The sequence below is a fragment of the Melanerpes formicivorus genome, unplaced genomic scaffold, assembly GCF_026170545.1.
Source record: "Melanerpes formicivorus ecotype bairdi unplaced genomic scaffold, bMelFor1.0.p_v2 SCAF_6, whole genome shotgun sequence".
In the NCBI taxonomy this organism is placed as follows: domain Eukaryota; kingdom Metazoa; phylum Chordata; class Aves; order Piciformes; family Picidae; genus Melanerpes; species Melanerpes formicivorus.
The window spans coordinates 22,269,605-22,295,450 of record NW_027142358.1 but is presented as its reverse complement, the minus strand read 5'-3'; the positions used below and the strand labels follow the sequence as shown (position 1 = coordinate 22,295,450).

At 41.1% G+C, this 25,846-nt stretch overlaps 1 protein-coding gene across 5 annotated transcripts in view; it reads left to right on the top strand.

The window, feature by feature from the left end:
* Positions 1-1,881: 1,881 nt before the first annotated feature.
* Positions 1,882-25,846, top strand: part of FAM13C (family with sequence similarity 13 member C) — a 53,808-nt gene continuing 29,843 nt past the window's right edge. For all 5 annotated transcript variants that reach the window (XM_068140058.1, XM_068140055.1, XM_068140057.1 and 2 more), the window contains exons 1-4: positions 1,882-1,978; positions 9,397-9,589; positions 14,685-14,806; positions 23,995-24,058. In XM_068140058.1, coding sequence (XP_067996159.1) covers positions 1,917-1,978; positions 9,397-9,589; positions 14,685-14,806; positions 23,995-24,058 — 441 coding nt within the window. In that variant the 5' untranslated portion in view covers positions 1,882-1,916. The remainder of the gene's footprint in view (positions 1,979-9,396; positions 9,590-14,684; positions 14,807-23,994; positions 24,059-25,846) is intronic.

Below are 25,846 nucleotides of genomic sequence, written 5' to 3'. Positions count from 1 at the left end.
AATGATATACAGCAACCACTGTATACTGTTCAGTATACCACTGAACTTCAGACAAACAATAGAAAAGCAATGACATTTTGCACTTGGTCTCAGTCCAAAGCATCCGTGGTTTACAAGTCATGGTCTTCTACTAGTTATAACAACAAACCCTGCAGCGTGTTAGCACGGGGCATGAATTAGCAGAGAATTTGACCTTAACTTTTGCACCTAGAAAGAGAGAAGTCATGTTTACGAGAGCATTTTGTGTTTTCTCCCCATCCTATGTGGGTGCATGCAGGGGAGTGGAGATAAATACCCAGTCTCTTTTTAAATTCTACTCTAACCAAGCTCTGATTTTAAGGAAAAATAAAATAATTAATATTTCTCATTTCCTCCGTTGCACACTTGAATGCTAGCTGTAAGCCTAGTTTAACCATTAAAAATCAAGAGCCAAACACTCAAGCACTCTGGGATGTATTTATTAAAAACACTATCAGATTTTGTTAATGGTTGTCTACTTTTTGAGAATGTAAATTGCATTTCTGGTTGCCACAACAGGTAGAAGCATACCTTTTGTTCAGATGTGCTCCTGCAAAGAGGAAAAACAATAAATAAATGTGAATTTTTATGGTCAGACCCAAGAAACTGGAAATGGGAGGGGGGAAAAAAAAAAAAGGAAATTTTAGGTCTAAGGCAAGATTTTAACACTAGTCATTACATTTAGCTCTACTGTTCACCCTTCTTTTGCAAAAGGTACTACTCTGGGAGTCAGAAGTCCCTATAAATGGTGATATTCTGATTTGTGCCATTATATAAATTGACATAGGCATGCAAATGGGGAAAGAAATTAGCAAAACAGCGTGTGCAAGCAGGTATGAAGTCTGGGAAGAGGTGAAGATAAGGTGGACTATTAGTGCTGTTGGTGAAAGAAGAGGAATTGTCGCGGCTGCAGCTCCTGGCTGCTGCTGCTGCTGCCTGGGAAACGTGTCAACACCACGCAGCGACACAAGCTGCTGCAGGGAGAAGGATGCCACAGTGCTCTGTGTCTCTGCTCCGCTTGGTGCTGTAATCTGCGAGGTGCCATTGTCACAAACAGGAGTGCTCATAAGACGCTGTCGTCTGCCTTGTCTTCTCACCCAAAAGAACCAAAAAGAAATCCTATCTATGGTATGTAGCAGTGAGATATTTTTTTCTGCCTGCTGCTATAATTTTTCAGTATGATCCAAATCCTGCATACTTACTGGATTTGAGAGGTATTGTTTGAGGGGGAATTCCTCTATTGCCTCAAAAACAGCAGTTATGGTATCCTGAGTTGACCTCTACTGAATGTATTGCATCAGGTCTGAAACATTTTGTTGCAGGAGCACAGCAGCCCATTCCTTTAACAGGAATGGTTTCATCTATTGCTTGCTGCTAGCTTAATGACCTTTTACTACTTGAACTGTCCTTTCTGCCAGATTACTTTTTCCAGAGATTCCCCTGGGCTTTGCCCATGAGCTGAGTGTATGAGAGACCACTAAACATGAAGGAAAAGCCTCCAGAGATCTTAGCTGAACAACCCTATTTAAGTAATCAAAACAACAGTGTTTGAGCCAGTTATATAGAGCAAGTGTTTAAAGGACAGAATGCTAAATACTTGTTTATAAACCTAAGCCTTTATTAGCAACACTGTTACAGTTAGAAAATGTATGAACCCTTTCTAAGGCTCACCATCTACCTGCATCCCTGTATTAATTCAGAGCGCTGCTGGATGGGCTTTGTGAGTGTTTTAGCACTAATCCCTATGGTTCCTTGATTATGAGCATGTGCAGAGCAGCTGAAGGTACAGTCGTGCATGTAGAGCTGACACACGGAGACTTGCCTTGCAATGCCATGTTTGTGCATGTATTCCTACCACTGAGGATACAGGGAGCCTGCCTGCTTTGCTGACTTATCTGATGTTCTCTTGTTTCTGTTTCAGCATTCAGGATAACTCCTTCAACACGACAGCTTTAGCAGAGTAAGTGAACACTTTAAAGATGTCCTTATTTTTAGATAAGAATGATGAGATGAGTTACTGTAGAGAATAATTGTAAGTAGTATATAAGAAGTCCCGAGGTATCTGGCATATATTTTGATTATTTTTTTCTGTAATCAAAAAATATTGCTGTACAGGAAGGATTGCATGAAACAGCTGCCTTTACATGCTTTGTGACCATTTAGTAGTGCAATAGCTTTGTGGGAGAATGCTTGATGCACATCACATGTGTTTAAATGCATGATTTTTCAGTGTAGGATAAATCTTCTGTGAAAATATTGCTCATTTATGGTGCTGACAATCTTGACAAACACCAGTCTGTCAGTTTTCTAAAACCACATGCTCTGTACTTCCTGCAAGCATTATTAGGGAAAAAAAAAAATTGCAAAGATTTTGAAAAACACCCCCCACCCCCCTACAAAAAACCCCAAACAACCCAAAACCAACCCTCAACAACATTATGTAGACAGTCCAAGTACCAAATACTTAATTTCTTTGTACTCAATTTCATAAACTCATTAGAAAGCCTTTTATCTATATCATTATCACGAGGATAAGTATGTTGCCTTTTTTGTTGTTGTTGCTGTTTCATAGAGACAACAGAACAGGACAAGGGAGGACATTACAAAGTTAGAAAGGCAAAGGCTTTAGGCTATTACAAAAGAAATGCTTTTTGATTTATTTCAGTCTGAAACACTTCAGTTTTGGTGTTCTTTAAATTGTTATTTTGGGTGCTTTTGATTGTTTTAAAAGCTTTTAGGGAAAATTCTTCAGCAGTTTCTCAGCAAGGAGAGTTTTCTCAGCAAGGGGAGTTTTACACTGCTGAAGTTGCACATAATTAAAATAAACCCCAGCCGGACAGTGAACGGTTTGTCTAAGTGTTGTGGGGACAGGATATATTTGGAAAGCAGGCCAAAGAGTAATCATCTGAGCCATCCCTAACTGTTGTCAGGAAAAGTAATATTTCATGGGGATCCAAATAATTTTCCTCTATTACATTGCCTTGCTTTATTTATATTTTAACTTAGCCATGTTTTTTTTTGTGTGGCTGTGGCAGATATGGAAAGATTTAACAGAAGCTAATAAATCATTAAGTAATTTTTTTATAATTTTCCTGGGTCCCTATTGGTTAAGTGATGAGTTGTAGCCTGTAAAATTCTGGGATGTTCCCCTTTCACAGAAGAATAAGCAGATTACAGTTAGCACGTTTCTTTATAGTCTTTCTCCTTCCCTTTCTCTGTCCCTAAGTACATCCATTGTTTTCTGCAAATATTCCTCTGGAGTGGCCCCTGTGTCTGCCTCAGCCTTAAGGTTTCTGGGACCTGAAGGTGACGGCCTTTGCCTATGGTGCTTCATGTGACTATAAAGACAGGAGCAAGGATGGCATCAAAGCTGACTGCGCAGCGCCAGCACAGTCCCTGGGGAAAGGGAGAGGGATGCAGCCAGTGCTGTGCTGAGCCGAGAGGCAGCAGCAGGGTAGAGCTGAGGCAAGACGTTGCCTGAAGGGGGAATCTCCTTCATTTAAGCTGTCATTCACTCTGTTTCAGGGGGTTTAATTTTTGATCTTATCTTTCCAAGCACAGTAGTAGAAACATGCTTTTAGAAACAAAGCAAGTGAACAATGACATCTGAAAAACGTTGTCTAACTGAACAAACCTGGGTTCCAGAGCTGATTTCCCTAAATCCTGTTTAGAACCTCCACCTAAAGCCTGTTTTTGTGAACTGCTGAGGGCACACAATTCTTACTGATTCCAGCAATAGTTGTTTGTGCTAGCCACATCTGAAAACAGGTTACATTTGTTCTTTAGCAGAATAAAGAAAAAGCTTGCCATGCAGCTTTAGACATCCTCATTGGACAATCTCTGTCATTATTTGTGATGAGCACAAAACCAGAGCTTCCCTGAGTGATTCAATCTTTCAGGAACATTTCAGGAACAAGGCAAGTGCCTGGGGCTGATAAACTTCCAGCAAGCCATGTGTTTCTGTTGTTCATGTGAAGATCTTAAAGGTCAAATCAGCAAAAGGGGCAGTCTTCAAATTATATTAAAATGATTCCTATGGGAAGGTAAAGTTCCTTCCTATGGGAAGGAAGAAAGTTAAAAAACCCAATCCCATTAAACCAGAGATCCTTAGAAGAAACATAAATTGGCAGGACTACAGAGTCAGAGGAGTGGTTCATCTACACAGGGATCCCCAGGATTTCTGAGCTATGGCCCATGCCTAATGGATATACTTACTTTTAAGAGACAGTAGTTGTATTTGGCACTGAAGGAAAAGAGTTCACATAATTTTGTTTTGTCAATAGACATACTTCCTGCCCAGTGTATGTTTCAACCTATATGGATTTCTGACTTGAACCTGTTGTGGCATATTTTCTGGTGTTTTAGGTATGAACAAGATACTACTGCAGTTTTTGGGCCAGTGGGATCTCTTTGAACTACATGACCACAAGCTATCACAAAACATATCAAACTCTTGAATATCCCTCTATCTGTTAAATACAACTAAAGTTGGACAAGATTTAGAAGTTACTGGTGAGAGGAGAGGTGTGTGTGCATGTCTGTGTTCATATGTGCAGACAGGTAGCATGAATATGTGAGCTGCTTTTCTTAAAGAAGCCATGGTAAAAGCACTTTGTGTTTAAATGATAGGTATTTGCATTATTTTATTAATTCATCTTCTTAAAGGTCCTGCTATGATCTTAGCTTTAAGCACTGTCTTGTTTGAGTGAGCTTTCTTGGTTAATATTTGTTCTTACAAAGAGGAAAATGAAATTGTTTTTTCAGAATGCGTTGCTCCACATCTGGAGATCTTATTAATTTTTAGAGGTATCCCAAGGGTAGATGTCAAGAGGAAGGGGCTAGTCACTTTTCAGTGGTCTCCTGTGATAGGATGAGGGACAACAAATACAAACTGGAACCCAGGAAGTTCCACCTCAGCATGAGGAAAAACTTCTCTACTCTGAGGGTGCTGGAGCTCTGGAACAAACTGCTCAGAGAGGTTGTAGAGTCTTCTCGGTAGACCTTCCAAACCCAGCTGGACGCATTCCGGTGCAGCCTGACCTAGATGACCCTGCACTGATCTCCAGTTGTGCCTTCCAACCCCTACCATTTTATGTTTCTATCATGTATCTGATTAATTATTACTTATCTTTTCTATCTACTGCTGTCTGGTTTTTCAAATACATTTTGGCATACTTGCTTGTGTTGTTGGTATGTTCAGTCTTGTTTTATGACTTCTGTCAATTGATGGATGCCAGATTAGGATCTCTGCTTCTCAAGATCACCTTATTACAGTGATCTCGGGGGAAGCACTCCCCAGGGCACCTCCTGAAGCTGAGGGGTATGCACACATAAACTAGGCTGATGGACATGTGCTCAGTCATCCATCCTCCTTCCAGAGAGTGTTCCAGTCCTTCAGGTCTCTCAGGACTAAGAGCTGCCAAGCATGGCAACTGGTGAGAGGAGGGCGTGAGCGAAGCCAGGAGTAGAGCTGCTTGCTCCCACCCTCTCTTCCATTAGCACATGCAGGAGGAAGAGTTTGTCCATTTAGGGGGTCTCTGGCCCCTGTTGACTGTGGCTTGGCTCCTGGTGCACAGTACACCTGGTGGCATATTACCCTACTCTTGTCTGTGTTCTCCATATTGGACCTTGGCACTGTTTCATTACAGAGTATTATTTTTGCTATGTTTTCCTCCCTCAATAATTTTCAATTATTTTCCATCCAGATTCCTGGTTCCTTTCCTACTAGGCTTCCTTCATGCCCCCATTATCCTCACACCTTGCCAGTGTCAGACAGCCATAAGGTAATTAGTGACACACAAGAAGGGAAGGTGTGATGAGATTTCTGCACTGAATTTATCGGTTTTGTGCATCAGCCCCATCTTCCATCTGTCATTCCACTTTGCCTTGTCCCATTGCAGGGACAGTGTGTGATTAGGGGGGATCTGCAACTGCAGTTCCATGTTCCAGCTTTGAGCAGCAAATGCTTTCTTCCATATGCTGATGCATTCAGGAAGTGTAAACACTTGAGTGTCCCTTTAAATATTTCCTGCTGCAGTCTCTCTTTTGATAGAGATACCAGCAGAAGACTGGTGGGGAAACCTTGCCATCAAAATGCAATGCAGAGCTATGAATTTATCACTTAATGTTCTCTGTCCTAAGTGAGGCAGCTCTTCTGTAAAATTTAACCAGTCAGTGGAAGTACAGGGTGCTTCCCCTATAATAAAGGGATTCTTCGGCCAACAAACTTCAGACCATCCAGACCTGCTTAGTACCTGTGTCCTGTGAGTAGGAATAGAGGGTGAGGAGTCCAAAAGGGTGTGTGTTTATTTGTTAGGGCTGTATGTATACATACGCATGTTTGTTTGAAGCAGGACTGCTCATAGGCTTTGTGGTTGTATCATTCCACAAAGTTCAACCATGCTTCATGATATTGTGCTCAACGCTGAGGGGTTAGCATACTTACCCAGACTTCTCCTTGCTTAGGCAGCTTTATGACAGTTCCAGTGTTCATAATTTAATGGGATGTAATTGATTAGGATTCTTCAGGCATATTAAAAGAATTCCACAGAGCTCTCTTTTTTAAGATTAACAATAACTTTTGAAGTTATTTGAGGATTCTTTTTTCTGCTGCACGTAGAATGATTACTACAGTTAATACAAAACACCCCCAACTAATTTTTTATATGTATATGTGAAGCATCCTATAAGCAATTAAAACATTGAATCTTTTGTAATTTTCCTATAATGTTTGTGGTAAAATCTGAAATCTTTGTCATCATTATTTCCATTGGGCTGAAAACTATGTATCGACTTACGCACACTTAACAACTCAAATCCTTTTTTTCCTCTGAGATTTAGAGTATCATGGAGCATCTATGGCACTACAGGACCCCAGCTAAGGTGTGAGAAGGAGAAATTTGTTTATACTTTGAGCTACACTGTCATGCTATTAAAAGCTAAATTTCTCCAGCAGTTGCTTTGTATCCATTTTCAAGGTGCGGTGTGGATTCAGACTCTGTATATGTAGATCAAGCAGGCAGCACCAGCTCCAGGTAGCCTCCTATATATTTTGTCTGAAATCCATTGAGAAGAAATAAAGTTGTCAGGATGCTTCTGTTAACCCATTAGAAAGAAACATTTATTCTCAAGGGAATACAAATGTTGGGAGTATTACCTGCTGTAAGGCTGTTAGTATTTCCGGGAAAGGCACATTTGTCTTTTATTCTTTTGCTTAAATGTATTAATTGCTGTTACTATAAGAGTAAATTTATTATGGTCTGTGTTCTTAACTTTGTATCATCATATCATTCAGATGCAGCTCCAATGCCAGTACACTCAATTTTACTGCGTAGTAGCTAGTACAAAGTAGTAGTAAGCAGAGTTTTGCAACTGTGCAAAGATATACTCATTGATGAGTGTCTCTGTGAAAAAAAATAAATCCTTCAAATTGTGATTCACCAGAGGCATTTGTCTTTCATGGCTATGTTAGTGTATGTTGATGGCTAGAGGATGCAACTTATCCTTTCAGAAAGGTTTTTAAATCAGGTGACACCATAACATTAGCAGCACTTCTGCATTTTGTTGAAATGCCTGCGGGACGTGAAGCACCCTACCCTGTAACCGTAACGACTGCCTTGGAGCACACTTGCAGAAGGTATGGGGGACAGCAATGCTGTTTAATTCCATAGGCACCCTGCAAGCGTCCATCTGGACGCTGATGGGCCACAGATGGAAAGTGTGTTTGGCATCTCATAACCCTCAGGAGAAAATGCTTGATTAGCAAATTATATTTTCTAAAAGAAATCACAGGGGAGCTAATTCAATAGTCCCTTATGCCTTCAGTTGTGGAATTTTCATACCAGGAGACCGGCCATCTCTCAACAAGCCATTAGGATTTTACCAGCTGAAGCTAACATCTGAAATTCCAGCTGCAACCTAAGCAAAAGCCAGGAATTTTGGAGCAGTAATGCCAGTCTGCTCATCCTGTCAACTAAGCATGCAGTCTCATATTCTGCATTGCAGTAGCTTTCTTAATGGTGCAGGGAGATGCCAGTGAAAGGGATTTGACCAGACTAAGAACAGTGAAGTCTTTTTAGGATAGTTTGCAGTCTCTAGGCTAGATGGAGATTGATTGCATCCATGAGCAATAGTGTTCTTTTAAACCACCAGATGTGCTGTTGTACAGGAGGTACTGTTCTCTAAACTGGGATCCTACCTCCTGTGCTTTGTCCAAAAATACAAGATCCTGCATCCCAAATCCAGGGAGGGTGCAGAGTGGGTTGAGAGTAGCTCTGAAGAAACAGACCTCAGTGCAGTGATTGATGAGAAGCTTAACATGAGTTGTCAGTGCAATCCTGCAGCCCAGAAGGCAAATTGTATCCTAGGCTGCATCAAGCAGTGGGGCCAGCAGGGCAAGAGAGGTGATTCCCTTTAATCTGCTCTTGTGAAACCTCATCTCAAATATTGCATCCAGTTCTGGTGTCCCCATTGAAAGAAGGACACAGAGCTGTCGCAGCAAGTCCAGAGGAGGGCCACAAAGATGATCTAAGGGCTAGAACACCTCTGCTATGAGGATAGGCTGAAGGAGCTGGGGTTGTTCAGCCCAGAGAAGAGAAGACTCTGGGGGGACCTCGAAGCTGCCTTCCAATACCTGAAGGGATCCTGCAGGAAGGCTTCAGAGGGACTTTTCAGAAGGGTGTCTAGTGATAAGCCAAGGGGGAATGGTTTGAAGCTGAGGAAGAGTAGGTTTAGACTGCATCTTTAGAAGTTCTTCAGTACAAGGGTGGTGGGACTCTGGAATAGATTGCCCACAGAGGTTGTGAATGCCTCCACTCTGGGGGCATTCAAAACCAGGTTGGATGAGGCCTTGAGCAGGCAAGTCTAGTTGAGAGGTGTCCCTGCCCATATTGGGGAGGATGGAGTGGATGATCTCTGAGGTCCCTTCCAACCTAAGCCATTCTGTGGAAAGCCCCCCAAAATGAATACTGTCAGGAGGAAAGTGCAACTATAGGGAATAATTATGGAATGTGATGGCGTATTTGTGAGATTATAACTGACTGTGGATCATTGAATGGGGAGAGGTCTTCTGCATGAAAAAGACAGTTTCAGATTTTATTTGGGGAGTATGAACTAAAGGGCTGAAGCTAAAATGTGCCTCTAAAATTAGTCTTATTTAATGACACCACATTTGAGTTTGTAATAATACTAAGAGTAGTTTAGCTTGTGATTTGACAATGAACGGAGTAATGTTACTGACATATGCAGTTTGATGCCTAGACTACTCAGTAAAATTAAGGTTTCATAAATATCTAAGAACTTGTTGCTGTTATTCCTTCAGAATGTTCTGACATATCTCTGAAGTCCTGACTCATGAATTTCAATTTTATTTTCTTACAGAGATGATGAAAACAAAGAAAATTATCCAGACAACACTTCTGTCTTAGACGAAAAGCCCTGGCAAGATACTCAGCAGCACAAGCAACAAACAGTAATTGACTATGTTCTAAAGCCCGAAATGGGAAACTTAAAGCTAAGAAAACCTAAGCCCATTGCAAAGCTAGAAAATGGAAAAAGCCATGAGGAAAGCCAGGTAAAGAACTAAACTTAACAAGAGTAGGTTTATTGCATAGTGTCTGAGCAAGCATACCTTTTGAAATGCAGAGTGGGGCTCCTAGTCTTCCATGGTGTGACTAAGACCCCACAATAAACTAAACTGACATTCAGAGACCTGGAGCTCTGGAACCTTCCTGCAGTAACAGGCAATTTCTTTCAGCCAGGGAATTGCAGACAGGGGTGTGTTGCAACTGCTGTCAGAGTGACTGGAGAACTCAGCTGAAGCTATGCGAGTATCTCTCCAATTTAGAATTCCTGTGACTTCTTGCCCTGAATTTTGGTAGTTGTAGCACTTTTTTTATTCATTTGACCAAGTATCATGCCTGCTGGTATTTTGGCTGCCAACGGACAGTTTTCATATGTTATCTTACTTTCTGTTTGGTTTTTTTTCTCATCTTTAGATAATAAAGCTATTCTTATCTATTGTAGTATCAGAGCATTTGCCAACAGGCTTCTCAGGTTGATCTGAAGGGGCAGAACTGTAACTTTTCTAAGGGCTATAAAAACAAGGCCGTAGTATAGGAAAGACACCAAGGTCCTGGAGTGTGTCCAGAGAAGAGCAATAAGGCTGGTGAGAGTTTTGGAGGGCAGGGCATATAAGGAGTGGATGAGGGACATGGGGTTATTTAGTCTGGAGAAGAGAAGGATTAGGAGAGATCTTATTGCTCTCTAAAACTCCCTGAAAGGAGGTTGGAGTGAGGCTGGTGTTGGTCTCTTTTCCCAAATAACTATGGATAGGATGAGGGGAAATTGGTTTAAGTTCTTCCAGGGGAGGTTTAGGTTGCACATTAGGAAAAAATTCTTTATTGAGAGAGTGGTGAGGTGTTTGAACAGGCTGCCCAGGGAGGTAGGGGAATTACCATCCCTGGAAGTGTTAAAGAAGTGTCTAGATGTGATTCTGCAGCATGTACTGTAGTGGTCATGGTAGTTGGGTTATGGTTGGACTCAAAGGCCTTTTCCAGCCTTAATGGTTTTAATATTCTGTGATTCTAAGACTAGAAATGGAGAATCATAGAATCACAGAATTTTTAGGGTTGGAAGGGACCTCAAGGATGATCTAGTTCCCTGCCATGGGCACCTCACACAAGATCAGGTTGCTCAGAGCCACATCCAGCCTGACCTTAAAAACCTCCAGGGATGTGGCTTCCACCACCTCCCTGGGCAACCTGTTCCAGTGTCTCACCACCCTCATGGTGAAGAATTTCTTCCTAAAATCCAATCTGAATCTACCCATTTCTATTTTTGTTCCATTCCCCCTAGTATTATCATTACTTCTGTCTGTGGAGGTACATTGATATGTACACTCTAGAGCTACCATCTCCCAGCAGCTGCTGCAAGCACCTGTGCTCTCTCTCTCTGCGCTTCCCAAGTCATGTCTTATGTACAGTGCAAAAGATAGAACTCTAGTCTAGGTTTAATCCCTCAGCTGGAAATGTTCTTACAATCTGCTAATGTTAACATCAACTGTCTTGGTTAGGAGAATATTTCTAAAGTGGTCTGAACCAATCATAGACAGGAATTATTGGAATTAATAATTTTAGATGGCACATCTTGCCTTCTAAGTGAGGAATATCCTTTTAAATCCCATAACAAAAAGGAAATGGAAATTGCATCCCAATGGTAGTGTCACAGTCTCTTTCAGAATATCAGCATAAACTCTTGCCCTAATCTTCATGCATGATTGTGTGGATTTCAGCCCTCGAATGAAATAATAACTACTGATTGATTGATTGATTTTAGCTGTATTGTTACTAGGAAATATTACTCATATGTTGTGGGAAGATGAAGCATTCATGTTTATCAGCAGATATGAAAAATGGTAGGAAAATTGTCCCTATGAAGAGCAAGTGGAAAAGTATCCAGAAGAGAATTCACAAAGAAGTTATAAACAGGGCAAGATCTGTCTCATGGATCATTTTTTGCTCTTGCAGTTATTTCCCAGCCTTCTGTCTGCCTGCTCCTTGTGTATGTCATACCTGCATCTCTCACCTAGGTGAAACTAACATAGCCCAGATTTGCTGCTCTATGGTATTTTATGTGGCTTGAAGTAGTTAGTTGATGTTCTTTCACAGGAAAGGTACCATTTCATCTCACCTTTGATGAGAGTACTTGAAAGATGAGAGCTGCTGTAGAGCTTTAAATATAATATACAATATAAACACAAAGCAAACATCCCTCCATAACAGGAACTCCACTCATTCAGAGAGGAAATTGTATCCTGCTACCATTAAAGACTATTTGAAGGCTACCCTATATCTACACTGAATTTAGTGGTGCTTTCTGGAGCAAGAGTTTGCCTCCTGGAATGGTTTGCAAAAGGAAGCTGTTTTGGAGAAAGCATCTGCCAAGCCATTAATTTCACATAGCCTCCATTCTCATTAGTAAGGATGTGCATACTCCTTGACCCCGAGTGCTTGCCTTACTGCATGTGCTCATGTGCCCTCAAGGGCTTTTCTTCTTAAAAAAAAAGCAAGCATCTAGCTTCTGGCTTTGTTAATGGTGCCTATGAAAAACAAGACTGTGCTTGCAGCAGAGCTCTGTAATGGGTTTGTTTCTGCGTGTGGGTTCTCACAGAGAATCTTGGTGTGTTATGACCTCCTAAACATTATTGCATCTGTCTTTGTCAGCAGCCCTAGTTGTGAACTGGCGGCAATTTCTTCTCTCCACTTTGAAGCTGATAGCGAAGTGCAGCTGTGCTGTTTCTAGTAGATGTTTATATGTATAGGGCAGGTTGTTATTATCTGGAAAAGTGGGCCAGACTGCTGTGCAACTGCATATACCTCCCTTTTATGAAACACTGTACCATCACGCCGCTCAGTCAGATAAATGATGTACTTAAAAGCAGCTGATGTTCAGCTGACGAATAGCAAGATCTGAGCATGTGCATTTATGAAAGAAAAGGATGATGCTCTGCACATTGTGATTAAATTGTTCATCCTTATTTTCCTGAGTTTATTTGATAAGAGTGCTTTTTCAATAGACTCCTCACTTCCCCAACCTGACTTCTCTGTGACAGCAGAAAGAAATGGTAACAGTCCTGCAATGACAGTATCTCTTTCAAAGCAAATATTTATTACCTGCCCAGATATGTTATAAGCCCATGAGTGGTTTTTATTTGTTTGTTTTATTCAGAAAATAGTTCCTTTAAAATTGGAACAGCCTGTTTAGAGAGAAATAGGTTTGTTGCATGTGTTGGAAGGTTTAAAGCCTGTTTGGGAACCAATTTTGTGTTCCTTTCTATTATTCAGAATCCAGGGGATTTCCATTGTAGAAAGGTCACAGATCACTGTGTTTCACTACAGGAAAGATGGCCAACTTGGATTTTGGTTGGGGTTTTTGGTGTGGTTTTTTTTTTCCCTCACAAGGCTCTCAGTCTGCTGAAGTGTGATTCCTGTGCCTCTGATTTCTTTGACAAGAGTGTGGTATTGTGGTCATGTACCCTAGGTCTTCATGAAGAAAAAGTTGTTAACTTTATGGTGGCAACAGGATGATGTCTAATAAAATGCAGTACCAAGTGACTTCACTTATCAGCTCATAAAATAGCGCTAGAGTAAAGGTGTAACTTGGGTTTGCAGGCAGTAGTTTCTTTGAGGGCAGAAGCAGGGTATGGGTCAGCTGTAGCCTTTCCAAAGTATGGGAGAAATGTGGTCTGCTGGAATGCGATTGCAGCATTGTACTCTGGCTGTTTGGTTTGAGCTTTCCTGACCTTCTTTAGCAATTCTACAACGTTAGTCTATGGAAAATCATATTAATTAGGATGTATTTGACTTCAGAAGGAAGTTTGACTTGAGGAAACATATGGTCAGAACATACTCCTGAGAGTCAATCTGAGAACAGATGGTGAGGAATGGGAAGTCTGCTTTCCTTGCCTAATCCTTTCTACTGTCACTCACCTTTTATGCACTGTCATCAATATAAATTATTAAATGAGTAATTCTCAATTTCCTCATTAATACTGAGACATATTTATATAATGACACTAAACATGCTATCAAAAGGTAGAGACAGTAGAAGTTCAGTTTTACAGTCATATTATGAAGGTAAATGACTATAAAAATGAATTGGTGGCTTGACAATCAATGCTAGAGACGGGAATGTGGGGAATTGCTGCAGGAAATTTTGGTTCTGAGTATAAATTAAGTGGGAAAATTGCATGGTTTTTAAAGAACTGCCAGTAATTTGACATTAAAAAGTTAGGCCCAGGTTAGAAATGGGCAATAGCTTCCTTTTTTTTTTTTTTCCACAGGTGTTCTAGTTTTCCCATAACTATCCTAACATTATCTTCCCTTAGTTATCTAAAAATGATCGTATGCTCTTGGGGAATGAACAGGTCAATACAACAGTGGTCTGATAGCTTCCAGGTAGAAGAGACATTTTCCTCATTCATTCTTAGAGTGTCCTGTAAGGACAGGGTTAGACAGGATTACATTTTGCTGGGCATTGGACATTCCTCAATTTGTTGAGGATTAAATTGGCTTTTTGATTTTCTGTGCAGCAAGCTGGCTAATGTGAATTTTTACCCCTCAGTGTCCTTCAGTCTTGCAGTAATATTCTATTGACAAAGCTATGCATGTGTTAGGGACAGAAAAAACAAAAGGAAAAATAAAGCTCCTTATAAATAAAGCACCTTATAAATCTTCTTTAAGTGAAATGCATTTTCTGATGATGTCCGAGTTATAAAATATTACTGACATGTGAATAAATAATTGCCAATTAAATGTGAATATATACATAAACACACCAAAAAAGGTAGTACCCCCTTAGCTCAGAAACTGACATCTGTTATCTAAGTAATAAACAGAAAATGTAGGTTATGGTCTGTTATGGTTTCAATAAATATTGTATAGAGAACGAAAATGCTCCTTTGTTCAGAACCTTTTCTAGTCTGTGTTTTCCAGTTGTTTCCAGATGATTGCCAAAAAATAACAAAGAACCACCATCAGCATCTTATCTCATGGAACTCTTTTTTTTTCTTAAAGCAAGGTATTCAGCTAAGCCTGATTTGTACTGACAGGACAGTCAACTTTCTCCTTTTTTTTAATTTTTAATTTTTTGTTTTTTGATTTGTGCAGGAGCTGGAAAGTGCATTGCCAGGCCTCTCAGAGCAGCAGGGGAAGTCTGGATCATCAGCTAATGACTACACACAGAACATGGCTTTAAAATGCCAAGAAGCAGTTGTAAGATTGCAACCAGGGTAAGCCTTTGGGATAAGACAGCTCATCTCATTTCTGATTATGTGTAGGACAGGCTTTTCTGTTTGCTGCCTTTTGTATCAAACACTCAGACTCCTGGCTCTCATTTGCAGTTGTATTCTGTCTTTATATGACTAGAACTGTTTGGAGAAAGTGGAAGGGATGAAGATAATAATCCAAATTTAATCATTCTTTAAACCCCTTATATTTCAAACAGGAAGAATCTCTTCAGTTCAGAAAGATTCAGTTCCTCTGTGCCAAGTTTTAGAATTATCTTGACAGTTCTTCTTATGTCAGTGCTGACTTGTCTCACTCTTTCTCAGAGCTGCATTCTCACTGAGAAACGGGAACCCAAACACCTGATTGTAGCATAGGTCTGCATTTATTTATAATTGACATAGGGAGTTCATTGCCTCCAAGGTCTGTTTCAAATCAGGACAAGGTTAACAATGACAGTTGCTACCTAATGGTAGATTGAGATTGGATGTTAGGCACAATTTCTTTACCATGAGGGTAGTGGAACACTGGAACAGGTTGCCCAGGGAGGTTGTTGAGGCCCCATCCCTGGAGATATTCAAGGCTCGACAAGGCTCTGGGCAACCTAATCTAGTTGAGGGTGCCCCTGCTTACTGCAAAGGGAGCTGGACTAGGTGACCTTTTGACCTTCCAACCCAAACCATTCTATGATTCTATGATTATTGTCTTTTGGAGGGATTACTTTTATTTTATGATAAACAGAAATAATGAATGGGAAAAGTTAGTGGGATTTGAGGAAAATGGAAAAACAGACTTAATGCAGATAGTTACAATCAGAATAATGAGAATACTGTCTTGTTCCCAGTGAAGCTATGCCTGACCTGTGAATCAAGGATTTCAGTTTCAAGAGGTGTTTATCATTACAGAATCACAGAATGTTAGGAGTTATAACCAACCTCAAAGATCATCCAGTCCAACCCTGCTGTCAGAGCAGGAACACCTAGAGGTCACGCAGGAACACCTAGAGGTCACACAGGAACACATTGAGATGGGTTTTGAATGTAGGAGATTCCACATGCTCTCTGGGCAGCCTGTTCCAGTGCTCCCTCACTCTCACAGTGAAAAGGTTTTTCCTTATATTCACGTGGAACTTTCTATGCTTCATCTTGCACCCATTGCCCCTTGTCCTATCATTGGACAGCACTGACAAGAGCCTGGGTCTGTCCTCTCAGCACTTGCCCTTCATATCTTTATAAACATGAATGAGGTCACCTCTCAGTCTCCTCCACGCTAAGGAGACCCAGCTCCTTCAGGTTTTCCTCATAAGCAAGATGTTTCACTTCACTCATTATCTTTGTGGCTCTGTGCTGGATTCTCTCAAGCAGTTCCCTGAGGTCCTTCTTGGACTGTGGGGCCCAGAACTGAACACAATATTCCAGATGTGGCCTGATCAGGGCAGATGAACCTCTCTCAACTTACTAACCACACTCCTTCTAATGCACCCCAGAATGCCATTTGCCTTCTTGGCCACAAGGGCCCCAGGCTGTGCCAGGGGAGGTTCAGGCTGGAGGTCAGGAGGAAGTTTTACACAGAAAGAGTGATTGCCCATTGGAATGGACTGCCTGGGGAGGTGGTGGAGTCGCTATCGCTGGAGGTGTTCAGGAGGAGACTTGACAGGGTGCTTGGTTGCATGGGTTAGTTGGTTGGGTGGTGTTGGATGATAGGTAAGACGCAATGATCTTGAAGGTCTCTTCCAACCTGGTCTGGTCTGATTCTGTTCTGTTCTATTCTATTCTATTCTATTCTATTCTATTCTATTCTATTCTATTCTATTCTATTCTATTCTATTCTATTCTATTCTAGGCTCATATTCATCATGTTGTCCACCACTACACTGTTCTACAACAGATCAGCCCCCAAGCAGTACAGGTCCATGAACCTGTTCTTTCCCAGATGCACAACTCTATCCTTGTCCTTATTGGATTTCACTTAATTTTTCCCCACCCAACTCTCCAGTCTGTCCAGGTCTGGCTGATAAATCATCCATAATTTATGACCATCAGCATCAATTTAGAACATGAAATGCTGTCTTCATGAATGGAAATCTTTACTTCTTATTACAAGACCATAAATTTCTAATATTAATGCTCATGATTACATTGAATACTGCTCTAGTCATTGTGTGTAGTTTGGTTTGGATAGGAGTGTCACCTAATCTGCAGCTTTGAGATATGAAAGTTGCATGCAGGCCCCATGAATAAATGTTACAATAACGAGAACTGCCTTTTTTTAACTGCTTTTTTTTATTATTTTTTATTTTTAACCAGAACTGCCTGGGTTTTTTAACAGAGAATGGGGAAGTCATTATGGAACAATACAAATGATTGCAGAAATCTGGTCTTACTGATTGCCTTGTCAAAGCAATCAGCAAAACTGCTGTGCATTGCAGAGCTGTGTGCACGGGTCACCTGAAGAGGATGGTATTTCTTCAGATACCTGTTACACAGAGAGGAAGCTGAAATGTGGGACTCCTGGGTAGTGGGTATCTCATTTTTTTCAGAGAGGATTGCAATCTAAGTCAGTATGGGAACTACACTTTGGAATTAAGTTTTGTGCCAAAGAAAAATTCTTAGAAGTTATCCTTCATCCCCCTTCCCCTAAATAAAATGTGAGTGGGATGGTCCCTGGATTGGTCCTTAATTTCTGCAGAGGTTGTAGGGTGGCAATTACAGAATCACAGAATTGTCAGGGTGGGAAGGGACCTGAAGGATCATCTAGTTCAAATCCCCCCAGCTATGAGCAGGGACACTTTCCACTAGATCCTGTTTCTCAGAGCCACATCCAACCTGGCCTTAAGAACATACAGTGTTGGGGCTTCCTCCACCTCCCTGGGCAACCTGTTCCAGTATCTCACTACCCTTATGGTGAAGAACTTCTTCCTGACGTCTAATCTAAATCTACCCTCCTCTGGCTTGGATCCATTCCCCCTTGTTCCGTCATTACCTGACACCCTAAAATGTCCCTCACCAGCTTTCTTGTAGGCTCCCTTAAGATACTGGAAGGCCACAATAAGGTCTCCTCAGAGCTTTGTCTTCGCCAAAATGAGCAGCCCCAACTCTCTCTGTCTGTCCTCAAAGGAGAGGAGCTCTAGCCTTCTAACCATTCTTGTGGCCCTTCTCTGGACATGTTCCAGCACATCCATATATTTCTTGTAATAGGGGTTCCAGAACTGGACACAATACTCCAGGTGGGGTCAGAACTATGACTGTTCTCCAGGAATGCTGATAATCCCAGGAGCCCTGGGCTCCCCTGAATCTTAGGCTCAGTCAGAGTCTCCCAAGATTTCTGTGCTTCCCTGAAAGAGACCAAGCACTAGTGAGCCTTTCAGTGTTTAAGCTTTCAGGGCAAGTAGCTTTTGAGAATGCACTTCAGGTGTGGACTCTTGTAGTTTCCACACTTTCTGATTAACAGTTACAACTCAGGGATGCGTGGGAAGGAGCAGGGAAGCTGCAGAAGCGCCGATGTCCCCGCACCATATGGCAGCCCTGTGCGGTTGAGGCAGAGCTTGCAAGGCTGCATTCCCACACAGGTGGCCAGGTGAGAGGGGGAAAACTTGGCCAGATTCCCTCCAAGTCCTGCCTCAGACCTGGTGAAAATTCATCGTGACTGTTATGTGTCTGCAAATAGCTCTCTGTCAGTAAGTCAGGATTTGCTGACGGAATATTGCTTTGCTGGGAAATGACTGAACAGTTCCTAAGAACGGTTTCTTCAGGAATCTTGGTATTAAAATATGGGTGCTTATGGTTCCAGTGATACTTGTAGCAAAGCATGGAAACCCCCTGGACAAACTCTTGGGTCATAATCCACTCAAACAAATTTTAAAAAAGAAAAAGAAAGGAAAAAAGGAAAAAGGGGTGGAGTGTGGGCAGAGGACATGGGCAAAAATAAATCGGTATCTTATTGTAACCCAAGTAAGGACTGTGCCTGGTGAGCAATTTTAATAAGAAAAATCAGTGTGGCTGTCCACAATCCAGCCTTTATGTAACTGCTGTAATTGATGAGACAGGCACTGCTACACTGGCTCTCTTGCTGGCTGCTGTGCTGCTCCGGCATTCAGGGATGGACTGACTTGGGAGTAGCCTAGGAGGTATCCAAACAGCCTTGGACCATTCATGGTGTTTCTTTCATTGCAAGTGTGCACTTCATGTTCATCCAAAAGCCTATTGCAGTTCTGCATTGCTTTGTCAGGACTCTTACACATGTTTTCAAAGAATTCACCTGCAGTCCTGTATTAAAATATGACTGTATTTGAATTTCATAATGCCTCTTGCTGTTTAGGAAAGTCTCAAAAAGAACCTTTTTGTTTTCTTGCACTGAGGTATGTTGGTTGTGGGGTGTACCTTTCTGTGAGCTCATGTGATACAACCTTAGGCTAGGGTCACATCAGTCCTCTGATGTGGTAGTGAGACTGTCCTTTCAGAGCTGTTCACCTGGTAGGCCACTCTCATGGTGGGAAGAGTATAACTGTTCGCCACACTGGAGACAGGAAAGAACTACTGGGCCAGGACAGGCTGTAAGTGAATCTGGAAAAAGGGTTTCATCACACAGGACAGTGTATGCTTTGCTTGCCAGGATTTGTCTTGCCATTGCTAATGCGTAAATTGGCCCAAGACTCTGAGCATATGTGGCACTGTGGTACATAAACATGAAAGCTTCCTAAGGATGGGGCTAGTGTAAGCTAGAGCTGGACTAGATTGAGACTTCCAAATTACAGAATGCAATATACTCCTTTCTGAGCTTGCTCTGAGCAGTAAGAAGTGAATTTACTTAGGCTTTTTTAAAAACATTTTTCCTAGTATTTAAAATTATGTGGTTTTATTTGAATTTGATACAAGTTTAGAAGTGATTTAATACATAATTCAATAACTCACATGTTATGGTCTGGTTTTTAAACAACACAGTGCTCATGCAAATACATCCTCCCCTTGAAGCGTGGTAGGAGCTCCGATGTGATAACTAGTGTTTTGGTTTGTTGGTTTGGTTTGGAGTTTTTTGTTTTGTTTGCTTTTATTTTGGTGGGTTGGTTGGTTTGTGTGGTGCATTTTCTATTTGTTTGTTTGTGTTTTTTGCTGCTACTGTTCTTTTCCTGTTATTTCCACAAGCTTGAAATGCACATGTTACTGGGTTGAGTCTTTGTCAACTGTGCCATGCTGAAGAGGATAATTCTTCCAAAGCCAGAGTCTGTAGGGAGGATAAGAGATCAGACCTTTCATATTTATGAAGAATGATGTAACATATAGTTGAGTATTAGCCTTGAACGGAATTCCATTTTCATTATTTTACATGATGGAAATTATTCAAAATAAGGGTTGTCTACAGTTATTCAAAGTTTCAGCAAAGGCTTAAAATAATCTTAATGTACTCAGCACAGATGGAAAATTAGGGCTTGTTCTTGCTGCTTTTGAAATTAATGGATATTTTGTGATTGACTTTTAATGAGAGAAGGATCCAACTAACAGTTATTAAATTGTGAGGCTTTTGTTGCCTGGTGACTATCTCATAGCCTGCAGTTACCAGAGCAGTTAATCCTGGTGAAAACAAAAAGAAGACCACCCCAATCTCCACAGAGTAAGAACAGCTCAGCATACATGTATGGCTGTTAAAGTAAGTGGGCTTTACACAAAAATAATTACCTATCTTAATCTTAGAATCAGATATGTTAGAACAGAATGTTAGGGGTTGGAAGGGACTTCCAGATATCATTGAGTCCAGCCCCTCTGCCAAAGCAGGATCATCTAGGGCCAGTCACACAGGAATGCATCCAGGTGGGTTCTGAAAGTCTCCAGAAAGGGAGACTCCACAACCTCTCTGGGTAGCCTGTTCCAGTGCTGTGTCACTCTCACCATAAAGTGTCTCATGTTGAGGTGGAACCTCCTCTGTTCTTGCTTGTACCCATTGTTCCTTGTGCTATCTCTGGGCACCACCAAAAAGAGACCGGCACCTTCATCTTGACGGCCACCCCTCAGATATTTCACACAGAATCAACCAGGTTGGAAAAGACCTCAGAGATCATCAAGTCCAACCTATTACCTAATACCTAACACCTCATGACAACTAAGCCATGGCTCCAAGTGCCACATCCAATCTTTTTTTGAACACCTCCAGGGGCAGGGACTCCACCATCTCCCTAGGCAGCACATTCCAATGGCCAATTACTCTTTCTGTGAAGAACTGTCTCCTCTTCTTGAGCCTGAACTTCTCCTGGTACAGCTTGAGACTGTGTCCTCTTGTTCTGTTGCTTATTGCCTGGGAGAAGAGACCAACACCCATCTACACCCTCCTTTCAGGTAGCCTCCTCTTCTGCAGGCTAAACAACCCCAGGTCCCTCAACATCTCCTCACAGGGCTTGTGCTCTCACCAGCCTCGTTGCCCTTCTCTGGACATGTTCAGCTATCTCAATGTCATTCTTAAACTGAGGAGCCCAGAACTGGACACAGTATTTAAGGCGTGGCCTAACCAGTGCTGAGTACTACAGGGGCAGAATGGCTTCCCTGCTCCTGCTGGCCACACTATTTCTGATACAAGCCAGGATGCCATTGGCCTTCTTGCCACCTGGGCACACTGCTGACTCATGTTCAGCTACCTGTCATTGATGAGATTCCCACTCTCCCTTCTCTTCTCAAGGCTAAACAGCCCCAGGTCTCTCAGTCTTTCTTCACATGAGAGATGTTCAAGTCCTGTAATCATCCTCATAGGTCTCCTTTGGACTCTCTCCAGCAGATCCCTATCTCTCTTGAACTGGGGAGCCCAAATCAGAACACAGAATTCTGGGTGTGCTCTCACCAGGGTAGAGTGGAGCGGGAGGAGAACCTCCTGCTGGACACACTTTTCTTAGCGCACCCTAGGATGCCATTTATCCTCTTGGCCACAAAGGCCAATGATCTAATTATTTCCAGAATCCAAACAATGCAAAACTAAGAGCATCTTACTCCAGCGGTTTTAGTGAAAAGAAACAGTAGCATGCAAGACATCTTGCATCCCTAAAACAACAGGCAAGATAATCAGCCTGAATGAGAGAAAGGTAGCCAGTTCAGGAGTGCTGTGAATCTTCAACTCTCCAGAGTGCAAGACTTATGAGTGATAGAGCTGTGAATCATGCACAGCTTTGCATGGTACCTGTAAGAATTGCTGCCAGTGTTTAGTTGTTTTCTTTTTAGTTTTAAGAAGGGTGTTATGCACCCTGAAATGTCATCCAAATGATTACCAGAAGTGTACAAATCTGACATGTGACCTTTTCTTCCTTTATGTCTAGCTCTAGTTCAATGCAGCAAATCACTCCAAACATATGTTTTCTCTATTAGTGAATTAACTCTTTCAGCTGTCTGTGGCCTTAAAGGTCCTTCCTTATATGTTTTTAAGCCAAACTAGAAATATTTCACACTTTCCTACTAAATTAGTCCTTTTCCTCTCCTCATACTTGTAATGAGTTTTATTTTGGTTCTCATCTGCTGCCTCATTTGTCCCCTCTGCTGCCTGAAAGCTCTTCAGAGATTGGTTGTTAGGTATTAAATTTTTGCTTCCGTAGTGTCATTTTCTTTCTGTTCCTCTCTTTTCACATTATGGACACATTTGTAATTCTTCTTTAGGCCAGATGGCAGGAAGAGTATATATGGCAAGCTAAGCAGTCAGCAGTACAGTAGTCAGCCCAGGCATCTTGGTATTTAAATATCTGCAGAAATCACTCCTGATTGTGTACCTGTGTGTCTTGAGGGAGGTACAGGCCCCTGCCCTTGTAAGACCTTCCATTCTGGTGCTAGATGTACCATCTCAAAAATTACTAATTCTTGTTCCTATACAAGTTGCACACCTTGTACCCTGTTTGCAAGCAAGTGGTTGTTCACTCTCATATAGCTATCTAGTGTGCCTATTTCTGCAAGGAAAGTGACAACTCTCTCATTTCAGTCTTTAAATGCCTCATAAATCTGTGGAAAACTATAACAGAGACCTGTGTACCTGTCTGTACCTTTTCTCCCCTGAGGTCTCTAGAGGCTTTTAAAATTATTTAGTTTTGCTGGGATATCTTTGAGAACAACAGGTTGGAAAAGAAGAATTCTTTTTTCCAAAGGAATATGGGGTTTGGGTTAGTTTTGGTTATGTCTGTGAATGAGTCCTGCAAGGGCCAGCAACCACTGCAACCTATTCAGCAGTGAGACATCTCATTCTCTGAGACAGCAGTAGATTTCTTGCTTCAGCTGGCTTATTGGTCAGCTTGGGATGCACCCATGTCAGGCTCTGAAGCTGAGTGTAGAAAGCTTTGCTTTGGAGGAGGAGTGAACTGTGGTATAAGGTTATTCAGATTGCAAGCCTAATCCATGGGAAGTCTTTTTTTGTTTCAGCTTCATTCTTTGGCAGAATAAAGTTACAACTAATCCTGAATCTGGTAGGTATGTGGAGACTTAGGCCATGACCACATATGCCAGGATGGGCACAGTTGTTTCTTTAGCCATAGTCAGAGGGAAGAGATGTCCCCTTTGCCAGTCCAGGACTTTCCTATTTGCATGTGGAGAAGCTGTCATACACTGAGGGAAAACCAAAGGTGTGGGCATCTCTGATGGTTGCAAATAGACACACATTAAAAAATGTAGCTATTTCTCTTACTCAAAGGATTTCAGCTCCTCCTGGGAGTCACTTGGGTAGCCTTGACATCTGCAAAACGGAATTTAAACAGAAAGCTGAAGATTGGGAGCCTGAAATAACACCAGATTTAAATATGGAAAAACTTATTCTTTATGGCTCTGATACAGGAAACCTCTTGCTCCTGACTTAAAGCATGTGGGACAAATCATCCTTAGATTTAAGTGTATGTCTGAGCTATTTCTTGGCATTAACCCTATTAGCTCACCAAGATACTAAGAGCTGATCATGCTTCTGTAAAACTTTTTCTGCGTGACAGTGTGAGCCTAAATTTTAATGTTGTACTTTCCAGGACCTCATTCACAGTTTAAATATGTCATTCAGGATTCCAGTAAAATCACTGTTGTTTTGAATGAGATACAAAATGCAGATGTAACTTTCATAGAAATGTTATTTTTTCTTAATAAAAAAGCTTTATCCCATAACTTGTAATTTATGTACAGACATGATGAAACGTCTGGAACCTTTGCAGCACAGAGAGGCACTCTGTTGATGGGAAAATTCTGGTTTTGTTTTGTAGGATAAATCAGAATGCAGGCATTTCACCCAAAGAAGCAGCTGAACAACTTAATATCTTAAATGAGGTAAGCTTAACCAAAAGCTGAAATATGATGTTACACATTTTTAATTAGATGTTTGGTTGCTGTTTTGTTTTTTCTAATTGTAAGCTCTTGGAATAATGTAATCAATAGAGAATCTTAGGTTAGCTTATTACTGAATGATCCTAGTCATGGTTTTGGAGAAAAGCTTGAAAATATGATATGAGAGTACTTATAATAGTTTACAAGCCAGAAACAAGAGATTGGAAAAATAATAATTTATGCCATCTTTATGCTGCTTTCTGGTTTTGCTCAGAAAATAATTAAACATTCAATACTGAGTTAAATGCCATCTTTCAAGAACATTGGATTTTTTCCCCCTCATGTTACAGCTCAAAAATGTTCATCTATCAGTTGTGTTTTGTTTAATAATAAGGACTTCTCAAGGTTGCTACATCCTGCACAAATAAACTCTGAATAGTACAATGCAGTTTAAGAGGTGCTCTTGTAAAATGGGAAGATTGGGGAGAGTTGGAGTGAAGAGGGGAAGCAAAAAAGCCAAAGAACAACTGTGACACTTGAAATAAGAGCTGTTTTCATGGTGATTATGCCAGGAGGATGATGTGAGAGCAGAGCACAAAGAATCTGTTGTGTGATCATGTCAAAAAATGGATGAACCTGGGCCTGATTCTCACAGTCAGCAGTGTATTGGAGGCCAATGCCAAGCTTTGCAGTTATTCAAAGTGGGAAGCCTTATAAAGCACTTCCCACACAAAAAGGTAGCAGCATACTATCATAGGGTATAATTGCACACTGCAAAGGTATGGACTTAAGGAGTAGACAATATTTTTAAGTGTAAATCAAGACAAGAGAATCACAGCAGCAGTGGAAAAAAGTAAAAGCTGGGGGGAAGAGAAGCCCATTCCTATCAAACTGTGGAAAAGACAGGTTTGTTTCCATCAGCCAGAGAACCTCTGTATCTATTAATAGATGTCTGAGATTCATTAGGGGGAAACCGCAATGCTTCCTTTTAAAGGAATTCAGACTTAACCTTCTCCTTATGGTGAATTATTTCATCTGTATTTGTGTCATTGTTGTGCGGCTCACTTAAAAAATCTCTGTGCTAACTAGTAAGGCAATTCCACCACCGACCTAAGGGAGTGTTGCTAGGTTCCGTCTAGTCAGTTAAAGTCCTGGGAGAAATCAGTAGGTTACCATTTCTTTTGTAAAGCCCCATTGCAAATAGTCATGAAAGCTTTCATCTACAAGCTTCCACTTACTATTTTTGCAAAGGATTCCTTAAAGGTTAGGATACGTTATAACAAATAAGTGTGAGACGTTCAAACAAATAGTTAGATCAGAATTTACAATAAATAGCTAATAATACGTAGGGAGTGAGTAAGGCTTACATTCTGGTTCTTTTTTTTCCCCCAAAAAAAATCTTAAATTGCATTGTAGACCTGAGGGTCTACTGCAAACCCAAATGGATGTGTGTCATAAGGAAATTAATTCCCTTCTTGGATGAAAGTGGTGCTTCTCTTCACTGCTTATCCATGGCATTATACAGACCCAGGGCATATCTTGTTCTATCTTATTGTTGCTTGTTTGTTCCCTGTGAAGGAAGCTCTGAATTGAAAATGTCGTATGCCTCAAGGCACAAATATTGCCATTATGGATGCCATGGAGAGTTATTTACATTTGTATAAAATATCTCTATCTTATATAAACCTGAACTCTCAGATTAAAAAGCAAGGAGCATGCTTTTATACATTGTTGCTCTAATGTGATGTGTCAAAGCATTCATTTCCTTAGAGTGAATTGATTGAACAGGCT